This window comes from Gossypium arboreum, chromosome 9 (genome assembly GCF_025698485.1).
Source record: "Gossypium arboreum isolate Shixiya-1 chromosome 9, ASM2569848v2, whole genome shotgun sequence".
Taxonomy (NCBI): domain Eukaryota; kingdom Viridiplantae; phylum Streptophyta; class Magnoliopsida; order Malvales; family Malvaceae; genus Gossypium; species Gossypium arboreum.
In genome coordinates this window covers 85,717,614-85,740,724 of record NC_069078.1, presented here as the reverse complement: position 1 = coordinate 85,740,724, position 23,111 = coordinate 85,717,614, and the positions used below count along the sequence as shown (strand labels likewise).

The following is a 23,111-nucleotide window of genomic DNA, read 5'->3' as shown; positions in this document are numbered from 1 at the left end:
TTCGATAATCACATTGCAAAATTATAAAAGAGGGAAAAGAATTTCCTACACGCTTAAAACCACAAAGTCTTTTCCATCATTAGAACACAAGCAATTGGGCGTTGGGGGAACAAAGGTCGCATATCAAAGGGGAATAAATTGAGAACTCTTTGAAATGAAAGGATAATCACGGGAGGCAAAACAATGTGCAAATTATTCAAGTTGCTTAAAATCTAAGCTCCATTGATTAAGGCAAGGGCATCGGCCTCGGTTGGTAGTGCAGGGATTGCTCCCTTTTTGGTCGTCGTGATGGCTCCACATGCATTTGCAAATTTCAACACTTCCCTTAATTTTGCTTCATCCTGTAGTATTTCAGGAAAAACCACCCATTTTTAGAACAAATTTTAATCAAAATTGCATATATAGACGTAGATGTAGATGTGGTTTACCTCAAGAATGGTTGGGTTTTCAACAATCTTGCATAGCAATGCACCAACAAAGGAGTCACCGGCGCCAGTTGTGTCCACGGTATTGACATGGAAAGCATCGACTGCCCCACGGAAATTCTGACATTTTAAAAGAAACAAGAATCGTCGCATTAATCATTATCGATTCTATCAAGATCTGATATATACACTAAATGTCATTTAATCGTGCCCAAAGTTTAAAATATAAAACATTGTTTTTGTTTCTTATATTTTCATACCTAAAAAATATCGAAATATGTCATTGGTGGACCATTTTTTTCTGAAATTAGATATACCCAAATGCACACAGTATTTTAGTTCAGGTTGAAGAAACCAACTACCACCAACCCTGTATAATAATAATTAACCAAAGAAAAACCCTCCAAGTTGCAGAACAGGGACCCAAAGCTTTAGTTTATTAATTATTTTCAGCCTTTGGCATTACTCAATGGACATCAATTCCAATGGAGTGAAGAAAAATATATATTTTTACAAGATTAGATTACATAATTCTATCAATTAATATATGCTAATTTAGTGTTTTTAACTTTTACCAATTAGAACTCTTTAAGCATATATATATATATATATATATAATCAGCAATACCAGCACAAGCAATTCAAAACCTAAAAAAATCTCAACCAAAAAGCCAATTATCAACCAGCAAAAATTAAATGCATCACCCACACTGACAACTAAGAGTCAAATATTAAGTTACTATACTCAGATATAAAATGCATCTAATAAACGTATCTGATAAATTTTTTTATAACTTTTTTCATATAATCTTTTATCTGAGTTAGATAAGATAAATATTTGTCCAATAAGAATGCACAGAGACTGATGGGCTGAATTTAAGCATACCTTGGTGTAGTATCGGCTACCCTTTTCACCAAGGGTGACCAAGAGCAGTGTAAAGTTAGGTCGCCAAAGTTTCATGGCAGTTTCGTCGTCGACTTTGTTGCTACCGGTGAGGAACTCGAGCTCGACATCACTAACCTTGACAATATCTGCCTTATCCCAAATGGACAAAATCTGTTTCCTAGCCTCATCAGCTGAAGGCCAAAGTGGCAAGCGAAGGTTTGGATCATATGAGAGCAATGCACCAGCTCCTTTGGCTACTTCCATTGCCTTTAAATGAGCTGATCTGCATGGCTCCACGATCAAACTTATTGATCCATAGTGAAATACCTTGGACTGCAAGCAAAAAAAAATTAAAATTAATAATTTAATTTAAAATTTCCCTAAATAATATCCCACCAAGCAGTAAAACACATTAAACTCTTAAAAGAATAACACAGATTTAAAACTTAGACAGAAATCTCTGACATAGAGAATAAAAAAGATATGAAAAATAAAATCTGCAACACAAATAATTAGAAAGATATGCAAAATAAAAAACCTAGAATTACAAATTAAGGAACAACTAAATCTACACTATAATTACAATACTTTACACGCCGAAGTTGATAGACAAACTAGAATAATTGTTTGTTTTTTATTTCCCACATTCCGCCATTCCATCAACGGCAGGTGACGATATCAAAGCCAGAATTTTGAGAAAATTGATCGAGAAAAAAACAGACAAATATTTCAGAGCTTAGATACTGTGCGTGGGTCCTCTAAAGAACCGATGGATCTTTTAATACTGAAAGGCAACGCTCACATTCTGGCGCGTGAGAACCACCGCTCCTTTTCATTCAAGCTATTGCTTTCAAGTCAACATTAAAGAAAGAAGAGAAAACGCAGAAACAACAAAATAAAAAAGATCAAAGAAAAGAAATTAACAGATTTGTTAAGTTGAAGGAAGACTATGATAAGATCACTTACAGATCTGATAAGATCAAGGTTCAACTCCTCCGGCTTCAACAGCATATCGGCGCTAGGATTCCTATAGAACATGAACTCACGCTCTCCGTCGGCGCGTAACGTAACGAAGGCAAGAGCAGTTCTAGCGCCTTGGTCAAACAAGATCCCGTCACCGGAGACACCGTTTTGCTTGAGAATATCGGCCAGCATGTGACCAAACTCGTCGTCTCCAAGTTTTCCGACAAATGACGCTTTGCCTCCGAGTCTAGCAACAGCAATGGCCACGTTAGCCGGAGCACCGCCAGGGGCTTTGAGGAAGCCGGGAGCTTCGGCTAGAGAAACACCGGAGACAGTGGGGACAAAATCGATCAGCATCTCACCGAAGCTGACGATCAAGCTCTTGTCAGAAACAACGCCATTTGCTGCCATATTGACGAGAAAGAGAGATTTTGATTCTGAAACAGAGGAGTGAAGAAGGAGAAAATAGTATAAGAGAGGGAGTAACAGAAGGCGAGAAAGGGGTGCTTATATAGGGAAAATAATAAAGAAAAAACCGGAATTTTGATTTTTTTTATTAATTTTACAATTAAATTTAAGATTTTGTTTGCATATGTTTTAATTCCGGTTTTTCAGACCGATCTAATAGGAAAGGTGGGATCATTTAAATTGTTTTTTTTATGTCTGTTTTCAAATTTATCCAAAACTCCAATCCTTTTTAATTTTTTAAAATATAAATTTAGGTAAAAAATTATAAAATGGTGATTGAGTTTCACATTCAAATTCATAATACAATTTGTGTATACAAAATAATAATTGTTTTGCTAGATTTAGCATATTATTAGAATTGTTTAGGTGAATCATTTTAATTTAGGCTTTATATAAAAATTTTTTGATTGTGGCAGTAGTAGTCCGATCCATACACAGATCTAAATTGAATATTAAAATAAGTAATATAATTAGATCATTTGCAACGGAAATTTGATGAAAGATTGAAGACGGTAATAGCAAAATAAAAGAGTGAGAGGTCTTATTTGGGAATAAAATTAATGTTTAGTATTCATAGTTGATTCGGAAGGCTTATTTATCGTCCATATCTATTGACTACTCAATATTGGATAAGGACGATAACAATTCAAGCATGTTTGTTAAGTTATGTAGAAATTTACGAATTATTTTCGTGCCACATAAGCTTTTTAGTCTTAAGGAGTCTAAACTTATATAGACATTGTGCTTATTAGAATCAAAACTCTCTAAAGCTTTTCATGGGCTTTATTTGAATATTGATCCATTTTATAAAAAATTAATAATAATTTCAAATATATAACAAATTTAGAAGTATATATTTATTTTATGGATCAACATTGTTTTTTTTCTTCTCTAAAATGTTGATCTTTTCGTCAATTAACCATTAATAGAGTGATAAAATAATTTACTTATTAACATCAAACACTGAATTGAAACGTGAAAAACCTCAATTCCAGCCCATAATTTTCTTTTTGCTAATTTTGAGTGAAAAGGAAGAAATAATAATAATCACATCATGTGATTCACATGGCATGCTTTCCTTTTATTTTATAGGAATACTGTATTAGTATATGAAATCTTGAAAACAACTTTATAATATCTAAAAAATTATTCCTTATTTAGATTTTATGTGATGCTATTTTTTATATTTTAAAATTAAAAATAAAACATAGTTGAAACTCATGCCTTGTTTAGGGTCATTTTGGGAGATCTCATGCGTAGAGCCAATTATTTGATAAAATATATAATAATAATAAAACATATATTTTTATTTTAGTCAAACCAAAGTAATAAAAAACAATAAGTGGCTGTATAAGTTTTCTTACAACATAAGAATATTTTATGTTAATTAAACTGTACTGAATTAGAATTTGTATATTTGTTCATTCTCACATTTTTTAATTATTGTGAAAATGAGAAAAATAGAGGAAATATAAAAATATATAGTGAAAATGATTTAAAAAATCATGAATTTAATGAAAATTGTAATGCAAATTAATTTAGATATCAACTAAAATACATGGAAAAAATTGAAAAGATAATTATTGAAAAGGCAAGATATGTACCCATATAACAAGGGATATTTTGTAAAGTTTTGAATGAGACATAAAATCATCTCATATATAGATATATACAAAAGACTAAAACTTTATTTGAAAATTACCGAAGAGATAAAAGGGATAAATTATTTTTTAAGGAATTATAAAAATTTTCGGTAGAATTTTTCTCATTTTATAACCTAATTGATAAAAAAACCTAATTTCATTTTCTTGATTAACCATCTTTTTTTTGTAAATTTTAATTTTGTAACATTCATTTGCAATAGTTGAAGTTTCAATGTCTCCTACCAGCAAGCAACAACCATTTGCTTGGGTTAATATAAATTATTTCTATGATTATTTGTTTTCGATTTGAACTATATTGAGTTTAAAATGAATTATTTTTACTTCAATTCGATTTAGAATATTAAATATTTTATTAAAATAATATATTTTAAATAGAAAAATAAAATTTTAATGTTTTTTTTTTTAAATCTATGCCTAACTCAATTCAATCCATACATTTCTGTTGATTAGAAATGTTGGATTAATGCTAATATATCTTTTTACAGTTACCAAATTACTATTAATCAATTATAATCTATATTTTTAATAAATCAATTACAACATTAAATATGTAAGATATTTCAAGACAAATCAATTATAATATTAAATTATACGAGATTTCTCAAAAATATAATAATATGTACAAATAAATAAATTAGGGTTCTACCTAATTGAAGATAATTTATTTTATTTTTATTTTAAATCTATCCTAAAATCATATGATAATATTTTAATTTAATTATGAAATTAGAAAGAAAGGTTGAAAAAATAAACGGATTTTGAATAATGAAAGGTATAAATTGTGAGTTAAGTTTCATTTAAGTTGGGGATTGGGACTCCTTATCCTACCTTTAAAGGAAAGATTGGTTTTAGGTATACACTTTAATTCATCCACTTTTCTCTTATGAGGTCCAACTAATCATATTCTCTCTCTATATATATATTTCTGTGACTAGTTTTCTTTGTCATTATTGATTATTTTAATTCGATGATAATTAAATTTTTATTTTTCTAAAGTAGAAATACAGTATTATCTCATGTAAATTTATTTAAAAATTAAATTATTTATGTTGATTAAATTTTAACTCGATTGATATAAATATTGTTGTCAATATAAAAATATATGAATTCAAGCGCAATGGATATTTAAGAGTTAGAAAAGAAACTAAAAATAATTTTAGAAGTTACATAAAAAGAGATAAAAACTTTAATGAGATTAACGCTCAAAAAATGATATTGTGCATGTAACATCTCACTTATTGTTAATTCTTACAAATTCTTACAAATCGAACATTGTAAATTAAACATAAACTCAAACCATCAAAATAACATGAATAGAATGGGTAAAAACCTTGGTTAGATCACCTTTATACTAAAAAAGGGGAGAAGAACTGTGACAAAAAAAATATTATTTACTCAGGTTTCAGATTTAGTTGTTCTCTTAAGAATTCAATTGTTTAGAATCATATCTTTGGGAAACACTGAATGAACCCAATCTTGTATACGAACTTCCTTCACCATCTTCGTCACAACAAGAATCACTTAAAGACCAGTCCTCCTCATCACTCTCATGCAACCCAGATGTGATTCCCTCACTTTCTTCATCAAAACATGAAACTTCCTTTTCGGAATCCGATACTCTCATTGGTGAGTCCTCACCTTTTAAGTCATCTTCAGTTTCTGATAGTTCTTCATCTATGGGATCTACTTTTTTAGCTGAAATACCTGAAGAAAAGCGTGTCGGAGTCAAATCATGACTATCTTTTTCAAGTGTTTGTGTTTCCTTGTTTTCCCTTGTTGGACTATCCAAGATTGAGATCGGATCACGGTTATTTGGATCACCATAGAGTGCAACGTGTCTGTAATACAACTCCAGTTCCTTCTCTGCAATAGCGATGAAGCGTCTCACTGACTCGAGTGATTGCTCGTATTTTGATTTTTCAAGCGCCTGCAAAGAAGAGACAACGATGGCTTAGTTGACAACTGTTATATACACCTCAATAAGAATATTCATGAAACCCAAAAACAACATGATCATTATTAGCTGCCAGAGGACGGACAGTGGCGATAGTTAAATGAACTACCAAATGAAATCTTCCCCCTCCCTCCCATTCTCAAACAAAGCAAGAAAAAGATTAGAAAAATGACAATAATATGATACGACTGAGAAATAAATAAAACGAATGGTTAACAGTAACAGCAACCTATCAAGACAATGAAAGCCACTGACATCTTTAAGATGATTGAAACCTGTCATTGCATCTTACAAACGATTGGAAAATACTGTGAAGTCAAAGGACTAAAGAGAAGAAAAAATCTTGCAAATGAATGAAGATTGTTCCATATTTTAATCTTAAGCATCATGACCACTGCAAACAGAACAAACTGTGGACCAGTTTTCTATCTTACTCAGATTGAAGTATGAATGTAAGATTCCGATACTGGTATTTTAATTTTTTTCCAAGGCTTTCATGCACTTGGAGGGTTTATGGAGGATAATATCCCCATAACCATAAAAAGGAAATGGGAATTAGAACAAAACATACACACACATAATGGCAATGCTATCATTTCGTTGAAACCTATATCACCATAAATGTGGTTATAAAAATGATGCTATGCCGGACACCAAACCAAAATGATGGTTGTGCATGTGAACATGAGAGAGAAACATGATTAAATCAGAAATCGAAAAGTCTATTCACTTTAAACACTGCTAAAGAGGACTATTTCAAGTTTGCCCTTACCAAGAGTCCAATTTGCTGGAACTATAACCAAATAATGGCCTTTGTCTATGAGGATACGAAGTATAGGACAAGTGGAAGGTTCCTTGTTAAATTAATCAGAACTTACAAATTCGCAAATTGTTTAGATATGCGTGCATGTCCAAAAGAAGATATAGATAGTACTTGAGAAGCAAAACTCACCCTTTTCTTGGACAATGTATCTACTGGAGACATAACTTCAGGCTGCACATAGTTTTTCCCTCGATAGAATACTATAGTGTCGTCACCAATAATCTGAACTGGGATTCCACCACTCAGTCTGGCAATTTCGTCTGCATAGTCGTGTACTTGGCCAGGCTTACAAGGTTTACAAATGACCTTAACAGTTTCATGTTTCTTCCAATGCATATGCATATTAAGAATAACCCCACCAAATATTCCTCTTCTCCCAATTGGCACATAGTTGGACCTCTTCTGAGCCATTTTTTTCATATAGAACCGTTCTTCACCTGTCAGCTCATGTGGTTTCACCACAGGTCCCTGAACTTTGGGAACTTCATAGCGCTTAAGTCTTTCGAGAAGTAACCCTTCCTTTATTTTGGCCTTGACAAAATATCATAGAGACCGAAAACCATAAATTAAAGGTTTATAAGCATGGGAAACTAAGAAAAGAAAGAAGACGATAAATCATAAAGAGCAAATCCTGAAACATAAACTGAGCTAACCAGTTTTCACATAACAGATTCTAACAAATGCAGCAGAATGACATCAATGAAGTTCGGGAATGTGTGTTAGATACGGGTATATATTAGACATGGGTATGTTCAGAAATTTTCTAATTTTTGGAAGATCTTAAAAGGTTAAATCAAACAGAATGGTACTAATACCTTCAGTGCCAGTAAAAGGAACGGTACATCCACCAGTTCGGTACTGAGTAAAATTATACTAAATAAGTTCTCAATATTTTAGGAGGATCTTAAAGGATTATATCCCTATACCCGTGTTTGAATATGAATCGGAAAAGGGTGTCAAACACGAAGACTTCAATAAAAAAAAGAATCCAACAACAAAGATAATGCCAACATTCCAATGCAACAAATCATACTAAATAAGGTTTATACCTTACATTAACAGCAAAAGATGCATACTTTAATATCAAGCATTCATGATATAAACCTCCTTTTGCAAATTATTATCAAATTGTGCATTACTTGAAAACATAAAGATGAAACATCACAAACTAACTGAAACATCTATTATACCAATGTCATCTATACATCTTATCATTAATCTACTATTATCATAAGCTTAACCAGTTGCTGTAAAATTAAGATACAAATCAAGGAAAAGAAAACAATGGAAACTATTGATTTACCTTGTCAAGCTTGTACTTAATTCTCTCCTCTGCATTAGCAAACTTCTTCTTCGGCTTCCTAGTGAGACCAAGACGACGTGGGTCTCTCCTATTGGCAGCTTTTCTCTTCTCTTTCTCTCTTTTCTTCTGCAACTTGAACCTCTTCTTAGTCTTCCATTTCTCCTTCTTTGGAGGGTCAAATTGGTGGGTTTCAAACTTGGGTTTCCCTTGTGATATAACCAGGTTCACGGTTCCATGGCTCAAATACCTCGAAACCCACGGAAGAGTTGTCGGGTTCGGTGGAACTAAGAGTTTCGATGGACTAAAAATTGTTGCTTGGGAGCTGAGGGAGAAGGAATGGCGAAGAATTGAATCGGAAAGTCGAGAAGCTCTGCATAGGCTACGAAATAGCGCTGTCGCCATTACAGCAATTACATGGAAAACAGAGAGAGGCAAAGATCGATAATTTCTTGATAAACCATAAACCCCAGAAAGAGTATGGCGGATTGGGATTATGCATTTGGCAGTACAACCCGACCCGGCTAAACATAAATGGTGCGCCCGGCTTCAGAATTATACATAAATATTTTTGTGATTTAAAAGGTAAATTTAAATTTTGATTTAGTCATGTTTAGTTAATGATATAATATATCAATTTATTTTTATATTTAATAAATATAAGTATATAAAAAGGTAATATATAAATATAAATTGACGTTATATTAATAATTGTGTTAATAATTTATGAAAATTAAATTAATTGAATTATATATATAAAATTGCATAAAATTAAAGTTAATATATATAATTGCACGTTAAATTATAATTCATGTATAATTTTAAGATTTATCCCTTTTTATAGTTTATCTACTCAATTTCAGTATTAAGCAAATTGAAATTGATTCTCTCAAAATAATTAAAGTAACGTAATCATGTCAATTTTAAAAGTAAGCTATTAATAACATTAAAGTCTTTCATCAGTTGTATATAGCTATTAATAACATTAAAGTCTTTCATCAGTTGTATATAATTTTGATTAGTATAATAATAAATTTAACATTGATGTTTATATATTTTGTCGATTTGATATTGATTTTAAAAATTCAATAAATTTAGCTCAATATTTACACATTTATATAACATTATGAGCTCTATTTATTAAATCGAACCAAATTAACATAATATATAATTTTTATAGACTAAATATATTTTTATATCAATTAAAATGATATATAATTTATGGAAATACTAATGTTGTAATTAGTTATATTTTATTATTTATTTTTAAATTTAAAATTTTAATGAGATAATGATGTTGCCACGAGCCGAAGAACTTAGCCCATGGATTGATTTAACTTAAAAATAAGTAATTCAAAGTTTGATAAAAATTTTGTCATAAGGGACAGCTCGGGCTTTTTTTCATTTTACGGAAAAGCCCAAGACGTCCTTCAAAGAAATCACATCTGTCCATAACTAGAAGTGTATGTGGACTAACTTGTTGGTACAACGTGGATGATTAATTATTGATTTTTTATAATAAATATTTTGAGAAATCAGAAAAAAGTAGAGGTGGATCGGTTAATTCAGTCCGATTTATAAAAAAATAAAAAAATAAAATAATTTTTATATATTATATAATTAAATTAATCTATGTAAATTTTTCTTATCTTTTAAATAATGGGGGTCTCTATTGGACCCGACTTTCCCCACTAACACTATCGGTAGCTAATTATTAAGCTGGCTGCTGTCAAATTCACAAGGCGCCTACCCCAGATAGCCTCTATTGTGCAGCAATTTAAACAATTATTTACAAATTATTCTTTATAAGAGAAATTTGAGAAGTTTTTTTAAGTTAAACCTCGTAAATTACAGCATTTGGGACTGCCTCAGTGGAAATAAATGCTGTATGCTTCCCTATTTTCACATTCAACTTTGTGTAAAAAAGCACTGTTAACTTTTTAGATAGCCTCAGTTATTTTGGCATTGTAAGACATGAGTCATGCATGTTGCTCTTCTTACAGGACAGGCTCCACATTTCCATATCTGGGTAACATAAAACCATTTCATTGTTATTATCGATTGATTCTCTCTATCAAAACTTGAAATCCCACCCATGGTAAGAAAAAGAAAAAAGAAATAATCCTCATAACGTTATATATACATTTCACTTCATTCATAAAAAATCATTCATTTTTCAATTGGTAGCAAATATATAAATATCCAAATTTATAATATTTAAATCCTAAAATCAAACCTTAGTGTTGGTTTCATCAGTTAAGGGTGTTTGTCTCATCTACAAGATGGGATGGATTCATAAACTACCATTGTGCGGCAGTTTAATAATGAGAGTGTGTGAATTCTACTTAAATGATATGCAAAGAAATTTCTAAAATTAAAATATCCAAAAATATTTAAATGTGCATTATCTTTTCTTTTTTTTATCGAAACTTAGGTGTTCACTGTTGTTGATGGTAGTGACTAATTCCTTCATCTCGAGTGCTTTTTAAAGAAGTAAATGACTAACCATAAAAACTGCAGATGCTCTCTAAAGAGGTAAACAGTTGATTATGAAATGTTTTCTAGTCTCATGGATAGGAATCAAACCCCCTACCTCATAGTTAAGAAATGAGATAATTGTGCACAACATACTATCATATCTATTAAGATTTTTTTTTAATTACTTCTTAAAAGTACCCTTTTTTTTAAGCTATAAACAATGTTGAATACATTGATTTTGAAGTTAAAAAGTGTTCTTGAACCCAAAGGCAAAATCTGTAATTTTAGTTTCCATGTTCGGAAAATACTTTTGAAAATCAAATAATATTTTTAATTCTTATTTATAATCAGATGGATTTTATATAATATTTATGTTGGATATACAATTAATTTCTTATCGAAATGTATTTTAAATATACAACATTATATATTTTAGAATTTGTAAGAATTATATTTTAATATTCAAATTTATGTTTCATACATCAAAATATTAATAACGAGTCATAATATTTTTTTATATTTTTAACTAAAATATCATAATATTAATGGAATTGAAAATCTTCAAATACATATACATCTATTTTATTTTATAATATCATGTCTAAAATAATTATCATATTTTTAAAACCACTCCCAAATAAATCAATATTTACAAATATTTTTAAATTAAAAATTTAATTTCAAATCAAACTTTTTTAAAACACTTTTCAAAACACTTTTCTAAAGTAATATTAAACTAAAATTTAACCTATGTTGCAAGCTACTGTCATCTTGCAAGATTTAACCCTAGCTATGTACACGTATGATTAATGTTTTTAAATTAAATCGATAATTAAATCAATTAAATTATAGATTGTTAATTTAATTAATTTAAATTAATAAATTATAAAAATATAAAAAAGAAATTGTAAAAATCCGATCCAATCCGTTGGTATAAATTTACGAATCAACCATTTTTCTATCGAACTAATGTACCGGTTTCAACATGACAAATGTGTGGTGATACATGTATATGGTGAACAACCCAGAACGATATATAAGAACTACCAGTTGGAAGCAATCGCCAAAGAGGACAGAGCAAATGGACAGGACGACAAAGATTTTACGTGGACGATATGGACGGTACATAATTACATCTGTGATCTGCACAAACCACGTGATCAGATTCTCTTCTTAAGCTCCATCACTTTGCTTTCAGTCTGGACTTTCAGCTTTCCCACCACTGACTTTTTTTCTCTCATTTCCCCCACTTAAATTTTTAATCTAAATTATTACTTTTTGATGAGATTCTAAACTAATCCTACTCCATCACTGAACCCTCTAGAATACATGCATTCCCCCCTCTCTCTTTATGTATATATATATGGGGTGTAGAACAAGAGCTTTTCACTCCAAAGCTTAGCCAACCAGGTTTAATCAGTATTATAGATTGTTCATCCAGAGATCTAAGCTTATTAGCTTAAGCTATAAAAATGGTGAAAAGATCGTTGGGCTTTTTCTTTCTTCTCCTCATTGTCTTAGCCTCCCGTAAGTATATTTCATGTTCTCACTAATATTGATTCACTTGTCATCTTAATATGTATGCATAAGTAATGTTTGGGTGTGTGTGCATGCAATGCACGCAGAATGGGGAGTGCAGCCAACTGAGGCAAGGGTTTGCCAGTCACAAAGCCATAAGTTCCACGGTGCATGTGTGAGTAGCCACAACTGTGCGATGGTGTGCAGGAACGAAGGTTTCTCCGGCGGCAGATGTCGAGGATTCCGTCGCCGCTGCTTCTGCACTAAGCTTTGCTAATGCAAGCTTGCCCTTAGCTCATATTTTAAGGATTTTTCTTGAGTAAAAGACCTTTATGTTTTTCGTGCATGCATGTCAATGTTTCAATAAGGTATCTCCTAATTACTTCTGTTTTGGGAGATCATTTTCGTCTCTTTTTCATGCCTTTAAGGGGGTTCTCTTTGTGTTCTTTGCTGTACTCGAACTGCATTTGCAGCTACTTTTTCATCTATAAGCTCCATCAAAATCTGTTTATCATTGCTTCTTTATTTTTTATTATTATCTGATCTTTACAGAAATATTTTTAGCACTATTAACTATTTTTCCAAATATTTAGATATAAATAATTTTTACCAACAAGCATGAACATAATATAAATTATGTAGTGACAAGATACGTTGTATTTCCATTTGAAAGAATATATAATTAAACTTTAGATATAAAATTATTAAAAAATAATCACAATACAGTTATTTTATAAATAAAGAATACAATGATATCATTAACGTTGAGTGTAATATTAAGTTACACTACATTATTACATTATTAAAGAAAGTCCATTTGATATAACGATATCGCACATTGTATTTTAAAAATATTTATGTATAAAATAATAAAAATATTTACTACGTTACAGATTTTAAGTTCCAAAGATTAGGGTTTATAAATATCTCTAGTAAATTATTAAAATAATTAAATATTTAAAACAAACACAGAGATAATTTTTAAAATTGTTTATAAAATAAAAATATAATATTAATTTACTAAATACTAATTCTTAAATAATAATTTTTTTATTTTAATTCCGTAGAATTTTGTTTCCTTTTGCATATAAAGATTTGGTATAAGTGTTTCTATATATATGTATAAAAGTTAAATAACTTGACATCTTAAAATTTTAAACTACTTTTATTTTTATACTATTATTTTATAAATTTATAAACTAATAATAAATCAAATGACAATATTTTATAATATAGTTTTTACTCATGTGACCAAGGGTTTTATATCTAAACTTTTAGATGTATTAAATTTCTTTGTAATTTGTCAATAAATAATATCATAAATAAATATTAAGATTATTGTGAACTGCAATTTTCTAGATTTTATTTTATTTTCTCTTTCATAACCTCATTAATCCAAACATAAATTTCAGTGTATGCAGTTCTTGATCTTGATAAATCTAATAAAAAGTATTTCTAGTTCATCATTTCTTACCTTTTAATTTACATTTAAATAAATTATTAATATTTTAATTTATACTTAAATAAATTTTAACATTTATTTCATAATATGGGCAAAATCTTATTTGCATAAAATCAAATTAACAAGGATTTGATTCAGTATAATCTAAAATATTTTGAAAAAATTTGGATTGATAAAATATTTTTATTATATTATTAAACTCATATTTAAAATTTTTATAATATTTAATTTAGAATTATTAGTTTGAAAAATTGAAATAAAAAAAGTTGGATACATTTAAAATAATTATAATTTAATAGAAGTTATTATAATTACACATTTAAAAATGATTAGAATTAACATTAAAATTATGAGTTAAATAGAATTGTGCTAATTTTAAAATAGAGTTATCACATAAAATATAGGGAAAAAGTTGTGATAATTATAATTATAATTATAATTTACAATTATTAGTTTAAAATTTTTGACTTAAATAAAAGTTGTGTTAGTTTTACAGATGTAAAATCTAGTTCTAAGCATCTTAATTATCAATTAATTAATATTAAAGTTAATTAGTTATTATTTTGAATAATGTTACTTTAAATTAATTAAATAAAGTAAACTTGTAAAACTATATCATATGTTGAATATATTAAAATGATTTAATTATTATTTTGAAATTTTATTATAATATTTAAATTGATAAACTAATATATTATTATATTCAATAATTCAAATAAAAATATTATTTTACACTAACTATTGCGATTAAAAATATAATATTTAAAAATTAATTAAATATTAATGTAAAATCATATGACATTAGAAGCTAGTAAAGTAAAATATAAGTAGTTAAAATAAATAATTTAAAATTTAAAACAACACGATTAAAATAAAACGAATGACTTTATAAAATATAATTTAATTAATTTTAGTAAAAGCCTAACAGAACGATTACAACCGATAAACATACATTATTGATGATTATTTTATTTAATTATAATATTTATAAGGAAGAAACATGCATGATTGATGATCTTCTTTTATCTTAATTTATTACTATTAAATAAAATTCGTTGCATATTTCACGCTCATTTACTTTCTAATGCAAGATAAAGTTTTAACTAAGCTATTCAAAGCCGTGTACGAACTTCCATCCATTTGTATTGCATCTAGTGCGGCCTGCCGAAGCTTCATGGCTCGAGCCCTTTCAGGTTGATCTGCACTCACCGACTTGGACAAGACTCGAGCCAGTTTGTTTGGGTCAGGTACAGTGGTTAAACCCTCGCAAGCTCGAATAGCCACTCCCAATTTATCAACTAATAGATTAGTGTTATCGAAGTGGTCGACTTGCATGGGCCATGCCAGTAACAAAGCGCCACCAAGGAGTCCCTCAAGTGCCGAGTTCCAGCCACAATGAGTTAAGTACGAACCCACGGCTCGATGGTCTAGAATTGCTTGTTGAGGAACCCACCCTTTGATCACTACTCCCTTCCCAGCCAAACGTTCCTCGAAACCCAATGGAACCATATTGTGAGAGTCACCCTTGATACCCCAAATGAAACGAACCCTACTCTCCTCCAATGCCGATGCTATTGCTTCCATTTGTAGTTTGGTCAAGGAAATCTGGGATCCAAACCCAATGAACACTACTGAGTTGACTCGTTTACAAGAATCTAACCATGCAATGACTTCATCTCTTGGTATAGAACTCGGTCCACCTCTCTCGTTGTTAGTAGCTTTAATGGGTAGCAATGGTCCTATAGCCCACAATCGGTCGTGTTCAGTGAATTCCTCTTTGATGATCTCCATTTTATCACCATCTAATTCCAAAAACGTGTTGAAAATGATCCCCCAACTTTTGAGACTCGGCACAACTGCATTCTTAGCGAATCGTTCTATCGAGGGAGACAATTTTTTCATCCCCTTTCGCACCAATGGCAATGTTGAATTTGCATTGGTAACCATGAAAGTTAAATGGTGAATATTCAGATTAGAAGATAAGGTATTGACCCAAGAACTGAGTAACATATCAGAGATAATAGCAACAGGAGGTGATGGGTTAGTTTGAAACCATTGAAAGAGAGGATTGTAAAGCTCAGCCATCGCTTCCATGAAGATGGGTCCGAAAGAAATAGGGAAACCCACCATGTTTTCAACACCAGAAGGGATTGAAGGGTGAGAAGGGAAAGGAAGGACTAGGGTTTCAATATTGTTTGAAGAAGAGTACAAAGAAAGGATGGGATTAAGGAAGTGAAGGTTTTTGGGGGTGACCAAGATGGTGACTTTTAAGCCACGGAGGAGTAGTTGGTGGATGAAATCTATGTGAGGAAGAATATGGCCAGCAGCTGGGAATGGGATGGTCAAGATGTGAACGGCACCATTGCCAAGATCACCAGTTGCAGCTTGCATGTTTCCAATATCACCTTGCGGTTTCATGTGGGTTTTTGCTTCCATTATGGCATTTGTCACCATTTTTATGAAGGCCGTTAAATAAATGTAAGAGTAGGTGAAGCTTTTGATATTTTAATGTCTATTTTTTTTTAATGTGATTCACTTACCTAGGCGAAACTGATATTGATTTTGGCTCTAAGTACAGAATTAAATTTATACATATTTAAATTAAAATATTTATTTATTATTAATATAAAATATCTTTTTTGGGTAATGAACATTTCAATTCAACCATGAAAAAACAGCAAAGTTTGAATTTGCCTTGATGACTTCCCATGCAATCTTCCATTCCTCTCCTCCTAAACATAGTAAATGAAAGCATTCAAAGAAACACATATAACAATGAGACTTCTCTTTGCCATACTTCAAAACCCAGTTTAACATATCAGCCCAAGATATTCATGCTACAAAAACTCCCTACATGCCAGCAAAATCCTCACACAAAGCAAGTTAGAAAACGAACAAGAAGCAAATAAACGGTCTCTAAACTCATCCTCAATGCCAACAAACCAACATAAAGTATCAATTTGACCACCCCAATTCAAAGTTCTGGTTTTTGTAGGCAACCTGTCTTGGACAGCCAACCATGTGATGATTACATGTCTTAGAATTGTAGGCTCCCCCATACCACTCTGCCGAGAAGTTTTATCAAGTTTTTGTCTAATTCTTTCGAAGATTCTGTTAGGTTTAAATGGCTCTTGCAGATCCCCTACTTTCAACATAACATCCTAAGCTTTAAAAGGTTCTTCCAAGCTCAACTATACTTAGGTAGATACTGCACTTGCCAAATATTTGCACCCTTGAGAACATATGGCTCAGACCAAGCCATCCAAAGAGAACCAGCCTTGATTAGGATAAGGTACAAACATCTCATCATGCAAACTTTGTTCCAAACCGAAAGGTTCTTGAGACCAAGACCACCTTCCACCTTAGGATAGCATACCTTATCCCAACCAACTTTGACACCTTTAGCAGAAAACTCATGTCCTTTCCAAAGAAAGGAACTGCACAGCTTATTCACCTTTTTAACAACTTTAGAGGGAAGAAGAAAAATACGACACCAAAAGTTTTGCATACTAAATAAAACAAATTGAATAAGTCGGAGTCTGCCAGCATAAGATAAGCATCGAGAAGCCCAACTTTGAATGCATTTAGTAATCTTTTCCACTAAAGAATCACAGTTCCCATTGTTCAAGCTTCGTGTAACAAGTGGAATCCCAAGATAACGTACTGGGAGTGTTCCAATCTTCAGCCCAGTAATTTCCACAATTGAAAGCAACTCAATTGAGCCAACCCCTCCACTATATAACTCACTTATGGAAAAATTCACCTGAAGCCCTGACATTTTATAAAATAAATCCAATAAATTACCAACTACTAAGATAGATCCCAGGTTGCCCTTAGTGAAGATCAAAAGGTATCAGCAAAACAAAGATGAGTTAGATGTAGGTTTCTGACACCTAGAATGATGACCAAACACTCCATGTAGACCTGCCATATTCAGTAATCCAAATAATACATTCATCAGCAAAATAAAAAGGTAAGGGGACAATGGGTCCCTTTGCCTAACCCCTTTTGCCCCTGAAAAATAGCCAACTAAACCTCCATTAAGAGACACAAAAAATTTAGAATTAGGATATACAAGCTTCAATCCATGCTATAAATTCTTTCGGATAACCCAATACCCTTAAGACTTGAAAATTAAAACTCCAATGTAAAGAGTCAAATGCTTTCATGAGATTAACTTTCACAGCAAATCTGGGAGAGATATTTTTCCTACCATAGTCATTAATAATTTCCTGAGCAAGCAAAACATTATCAGCTAAGTCACGTCCAATCAAGAAAGCACTTTGAATATTTGAAGAAATGAGTGAAGGCAATGACTTCTTCATCTTATTAGTGAGGATCTCTAAAATACATTTATGTATAGTAGTGCAGCAAGAGATAGGCCTAAAGTCCAAGACTTTGCTGGGATTATGGGAGTTAGGCACAAGAGTGAATCCAACATAAATCCAGTAGAAAAGAAGAATTTTACAGCATCCACTACATCTTGACTTACTATATTTTAGGCAGCTTGAAATTTTTTTGCCAAAAACCCGTCTGGTCCAGGAGCCTTACTACCATTCATCAAAAAAGTTGTAGCTTCAATCTCCTCCTGAGTTATAGAAGAAACCAGCAGGGAGTTTCCCATGCTCTCTGTTAGTTCAACATCAACTACAACTCTAATCAATTCATCAGAAACTTCATGAACATTTGTGTCAATTGTCTCTAGAGTTCTGGTAAAATAATCAACAAACTCAGCTGAAATTTTTTCAAACGAATCCAACTTATCACTTTCACAATCAAATAACACTTGGATTTTTTCCTAGTGAGTTATACTTTTTATGAATGATATATATTTGTATAAACACATTGTTTCTAATTTTGGATTTTTAGTGTTGATATTATCATCGTGTTTCTGTTTTGGTTATCCAATTATAAAAATTTTTAATTTAGTCACTAATATTTTAGATCTTTTTATTTTAATCACTCTTGAGTAATTATGTGATTTTTCTTTAATTGGTATAATAATACATTTAATTATCAATACTTACATGTTCTATCAATTTGATCTTAATTTTAAATAGTTCAATAAATTTAACCCTCCATGCTTATAAATTCTATCAATATGATCCTCAATCACATATAATTATTTTAATTTTAAATTATATATTTAAAATAATAGGTTAAAACTTTCACGATTCACTTTCTAATGCAAGATAAAGTTTCAACTAAGCTATTCAAAGCCTTGTACTAACTCCCACCTTTTGGGATGGCATCAAATCTGGCCTGCCGAAGCTTCATGGCTCGAACCTTTTCGGGCCTATCCGCACTCACAGGCTCAAACAATACCTGAGCCAGTTTGTTTGAGTCAGGTACAGTGATTAAGCCCTCGGAAGCTCGAATGGCCACTCCCGATTCGTCAATTAATAGATTGGTGTTATCGAAGTGATCTACTCGCATGGGCCATTCCAGCAATAATGCTCCACCAAGGAGTCCATCGAGTGCCAAGTTCCAGCCATAATGAGTCAAGTATGAACCGACGGCTCAATGCTCCATAATAGCATGTTGAGGAACCCACCCTTTGATCATTAGTACCTTTCCTGCCAAACGCTCTTCGAAACCCAAGGGGACCAGATTTTGAGAGTCACCCTTGATACCCCAAATGAAATGAAACCTACTCTCTTCCAATGACGATGCTACTGCTTCCATTTGCAGTTTGGTCAAGGAGATCTGGGTTCCAAAACCAATTAACACTACCGAGTTGTCTCGATTACAAGAATCTAGCCATTCAATGACTTGACCTCTTGGTATAGAACTCGGTGCACCTTTCTCGTTGTTGGTAGCTTTAATGGGCAACAATGGTCCTACAGCCCAGATTCGGTCATGGTTAGTAAATTCCTTACTGATCTCCATTTTATCACTATCTTCTCCAAAAACGTATTGAAAATGATGCTCCCAACTTCTAATACTAGGTAAAAGAGATCTTGCAGTGAAATTCTGGAGCGTCGCGTCATTGACAATGTTGAATGAGCATGGATAACCACGAAAGCTAATGGCAACAGGAGGGGACTGGTGGGTTTGAAACCATTGAAACAAAAGATCATAAAGTTCAGCCATGGCTTCCACGAAGTAGGGTACGAAAGATATAGGGACATCTTGCAAATTCTCAACTCCGAAAGGGATTGAAGGGTGAGAAGAGAAGGGAAGGATTAGAGTTAGACCATTGTTTGAAGAAGAGTGAAAAGAAAGGATGGGATTGAGAAAGCGAAGGTTCTTGAGGGTGACTTTTAAGCCACAAAGGAGGAGCTAGTGGATGAAATCTATATGGGGAAGAATATGGCCACCTGTATCTAAGTAACGTACAGATACATTATGGAACTAGCATCAACATTATGGTCCTTATCACTCCCACCTGCCAAACCAACATCAACATTTATTTTTCAATGTGGCAACAGGTACCAAAACCAATGTTGGACAATGGTTGTAGGTGTTGTTCCAATAGGGTTGGAAGCATGTAAATTATTGTACTAAAAAATCAGACAAAGTTCAATTCCCAAGAAAGAGAAGTTGATCACAAGGATCTCTTAAGTACCAAGTCTTTCTTTAGTCAGAATATCCCTTCTATCGTAATTTAACAACATAATTAAATACCACGTATTATACCCTCAAATATTGAAAGAAAAATAGGACAAAAAAGAATACAAGAGTTTTAACGAGGTTCGGTAAATTATACTTACGTCCTCAGGCACTAACACCAGATGATAACTTCACTATCTCCAAAATATTACAAACAAATAGAACTCCTTAAGGATTCTCAAATAGGAGAAAAGAGAAAACTAAAAGAGAAAGAATAGTTGGGATTACCTAGAAATGAGAAATGGGAAGGCCTATTTATAGTTGAAATTCAAGGATCAAACCATAAATAGCCCATTATCTCAAGGACCAAAAAAGTTATCCCATACCAAATTTTTCAAGTAAATTTTCTGTGCCAATTTCACCTGCTATTTTTGACATTTAAGTCAAACTTGATGGTTGCCATAAATGTTAACAATCTGCTATGCAAATTGATGCTGCAAAACCATGCAATTGTCAACAATCTCCACCTTAAAGATTTGATTAGAATAATCACATCTTCATACACTTCCTTCAACTCCCCAAATCTAATAAAGCTATCTTTTTTAGTGCCTCCAAATGCGCTCACGAGCACCATACACCTAAAGGTGCTCAAATTCTCAGGATGTTAATCAAGTTCAAACAATTATTGAACTTGATTGTTGTTACCACCTTGTTCATCATATCTGCTGGATTATTTGTTGTCAGAATCTTCTAAAGTAGAATTTTTCCTTTTTCAAAGACTTCTCGCACAAAGCGATATCTTACGTCGATATGCTTGGTTCTTGAATAATAGACTTGATTTTTCGCTAGTTGAATAGCGCTCTGACTATCACAATATAGACTAATGTGATTTTGAACAACTCCCAAGTCTTCCAACAATCCATTAAGCCAAATAGCCTCCTTAATGACTTCAGAAGCGCCATATATTACGCCTCTGTAGTAGACACACTCATCGAGATCGTAAAGTAGACTTCCAACTCACTGGGGCTTTAGTAAGAGTAAACAGATACCCCGTAGTTGAATGACGTTTATTTAAATCACCAACAAAGTCGGAATCAACATATCCATCTACAAATTGACCAAGTGCTTCATTCTGCTCAAAAACTAAACCAACGTTTACGGTTTTTTAAGATACCGTAGAATCTATTTCATAGCTTCCCAATGTCCTTTTCCAGAATCATGTATATACCTGCTCACAACTCCAACAGCTTGTGAAATGTCAGGCCGCGTACACACCATTACATACATCAAACTCCCAACTACATTAGCATATGGAACTTTTTCCATATATTCTTTTTTTTCTTCAGTCTTCGGAGATAATTGAGCACTAAGTTTCAAATGAGAAGCAAGTGGAGTACTTACATGTTTTGTGTTTTCATTTACACCAAAACATTGTAATACCTTTTTCAAATATTACTTTTGATTCAAACAAAGCTTGCCTCTCTGTCTATCTTTACTTATCTCCATGCCGAGAATCTTCTTGGCCTCACCTAGATCTTTCATCTCGAACTCTTGATTCGATTAAGCCTTCAGCTTATCTATATCTTTTTGGCTCTTCGAAGCAATTAACATATCATCAACATACAAGAGAAGATAAATGAAAGATTTGTCATACAGCTTCTGCAAATATACACAATTGTCACATTTGCTTCTTGTGTATTTCTGCCTTCTCATAAAGCTATCAAATCGCTTGTACCACTGCCTCGGTGATTGCTTCAATCCATATAGCGATTTGTTCAGCTTACAAACCCAATTTCTACCACCAGTATCTTTGTATCCTTCAAGCTGAGTCATATAGATCTCTTCTTCTAACTCACCATACAAGAAAGCTGTCTTTACATCAAGTTGAGCTAGCTCCAAATTTAATTGTGCTACCAAGGCCAACAAAATTCTAATGGAGGAATGCTTCACAATAGGGGAAAAAATATCATTATAGTCAATTCCCTCATTCTGGGCGTAGCCTTTAGCTACCAATATTGCCTTGTAGCAAACATCTTTCTTGCTAAGAGATCCATCTTTCTTTGCAAATACCCACTTGCATCCGATTGCCCTTTTACTTTTCGGTAATTGCGCCAACTCCCAAGTATTGTTCTTCCGGAGAGACTGCATTTCTTCATCCATGGCGCTTTTCTATTTGTCACTTTCTAAGCTTTGCATTGCTTCTTGATAAGTGACAGGAATATCATCATCAACAACGGGAAGGGCGTAAGCTACCATATCAGTAAATCGAGTAGTTCCGCGAATTTTTCCCCGTGGCCTTGCAACTGCAACTGGTTCTGGTGTACTTAATGGTTCTTAGGTCAGAACCTCTTCAACCTCTAATTCCTCTATTGTGGCTAGAGAATTAGACTTATTAACTGGGCAAATCCACACCTGCTCAAACTCCACCTGTTTGGAGTACATTCCACCTGCTGTGGAGTATCACTTGTCTAAATATCTTTATCTGTTACCTTTTTCAATGTGGCAGATTCACCAAATGTAACATCTCTGCTACAGATCATTTTCTTTGTGTCTAAGCACCAAAGATGAAATCCCTTTACTCCAGAGGTGATTCCCATAAAGAGAGATTTCTTTGCCCT

General features: G+C 32.2%; 6 protein-coding genes across 6 annotated transcripts; 1 reads left to right on the top strand and 5 right to left on the bottom strand.

Annotated features, from left to right (window-relative positions):
• Positions 1 to 41: 41 nt before the first annotated feature.
• Positions 42 to 2,944, bottom strand: LOC108456819 (probable fructokinase-4). Its single transcript, XM_017755508.2, has 4 exons — positions 2,278 to 2,944; positions 1,312 to 1,644; positions 429 to 545; positions 42 to 341 (listed from the first exon to the last, which is right to left on the bottom strand). Exons 1-4 carry the CDS (start codon positions 2,683 to 2,685, stop codon positions 213 to 215), a joined length of 987 nt encoding a protein of 328 aa, XP_017610997.1. The 5' UTR covers positions 2,686 to 2,944; the 3' UTR covers positions 42 to 212.
• Positions 2,945 to 5,591: 2,647 nt separating this feature from the next.
• Positions 5,592 to 9,047, bottom strand: LOC108454718 (uncharacterized CRM domain-containing protein At3g25440, chloroplastic). The gene is made up of 3 exons (XM_017753267.2): positions 8,487 to 9,047; positions 7,313 to 7,714; positions 5,592 to 6,333 (listed from the first exon to the last, which is right to left on the bottom strand). The coding sequence occupies exons 1-3, from the start codon at positions 8,886 to 8,888 to the stop codon at positions 5,827 to 5,829; spliced, it is 1,311 nt and encodes a 436-aa protein (XP_017608756.1). The 5' UTR covers positions 8,889 to 9,047; the 3' UTR covers positions 5,592 to 5,826.
• A 3,251-nt stretch (positions 9,048 to 12,298) lies between these two features.
• On the top strand, positions 12,299 to 12,993 carry LOC108455781 (defensin-like protein 1). The gene is made up of 2 exons (XM_017754328.2): positions 12,299 to 12,488; positions 12,587 to 12,993. Exons 1-2 carry the CDS (start codon positions 12,434 to 12,436, stop codon positions 12,754 to 12,756), a joined length of 225 nt encoding a protein of 74 aa, XP_017609817.1. The 5' UTR covers positions 12,299 to 12,433; the 3' UTR covers positions 12,757 to 12,993.
• Positions 12,994 to 15,015: 2,022 nt separating this feature from the next.
• On the bottom strand, positions 15,016 to 16,395 carry LOC108456391 (flavonol 7-O-rhamnosyltransferase-like). Its single transcript, XM_017754983.2, has one exon. The coding sequence runs from the start codon at positions 16,393 to 16,395 to the stop codon at positions 15,016 to 15,018; it is 1,380 nt and encodes a 459-aa protein (XP_017610472.2).
• A 733-nt stretch (positions 16,396 to 17,128) lies between these two features.
• On the bottom strand, positions 17,129 to 18,266 carry LOC108455289 (uncharacterized). The gene is made up of 2 exons (XM_017753869.1): positions 18,017 to 18,266; positions 17,129 to 17,712 (listed from the first exon to the last, which is right to left on the bottom strand). Exons 1-2 carry the CDS (start codon positions 18,264 to 18,266, stop codon positions 17,129 to 17,131), a joined length of 834 nt encoding a protein of 277 aa, XP_017609358.1.
• A 1,195-nt stretch (positions 18,267 to 19,461) lies between these two features.
• LOC108455288 (flavonol 7-O-rhamnosyltransferase-like) lies at positions 19,462 to 20,034 on the bottom strand. The gene has a single exon (XM_017753868.1). The coding sequence runs from the start codon at positions 20,032 to 20,034 to the stop codon at positions 19,462 to 19,464; it is 573 nt and encodes a 190-aa protein (XP_017609357.1).
• Between the last annotated feature and the right edge of the window lie 3,077 nt (positions 20,035 to 23,111).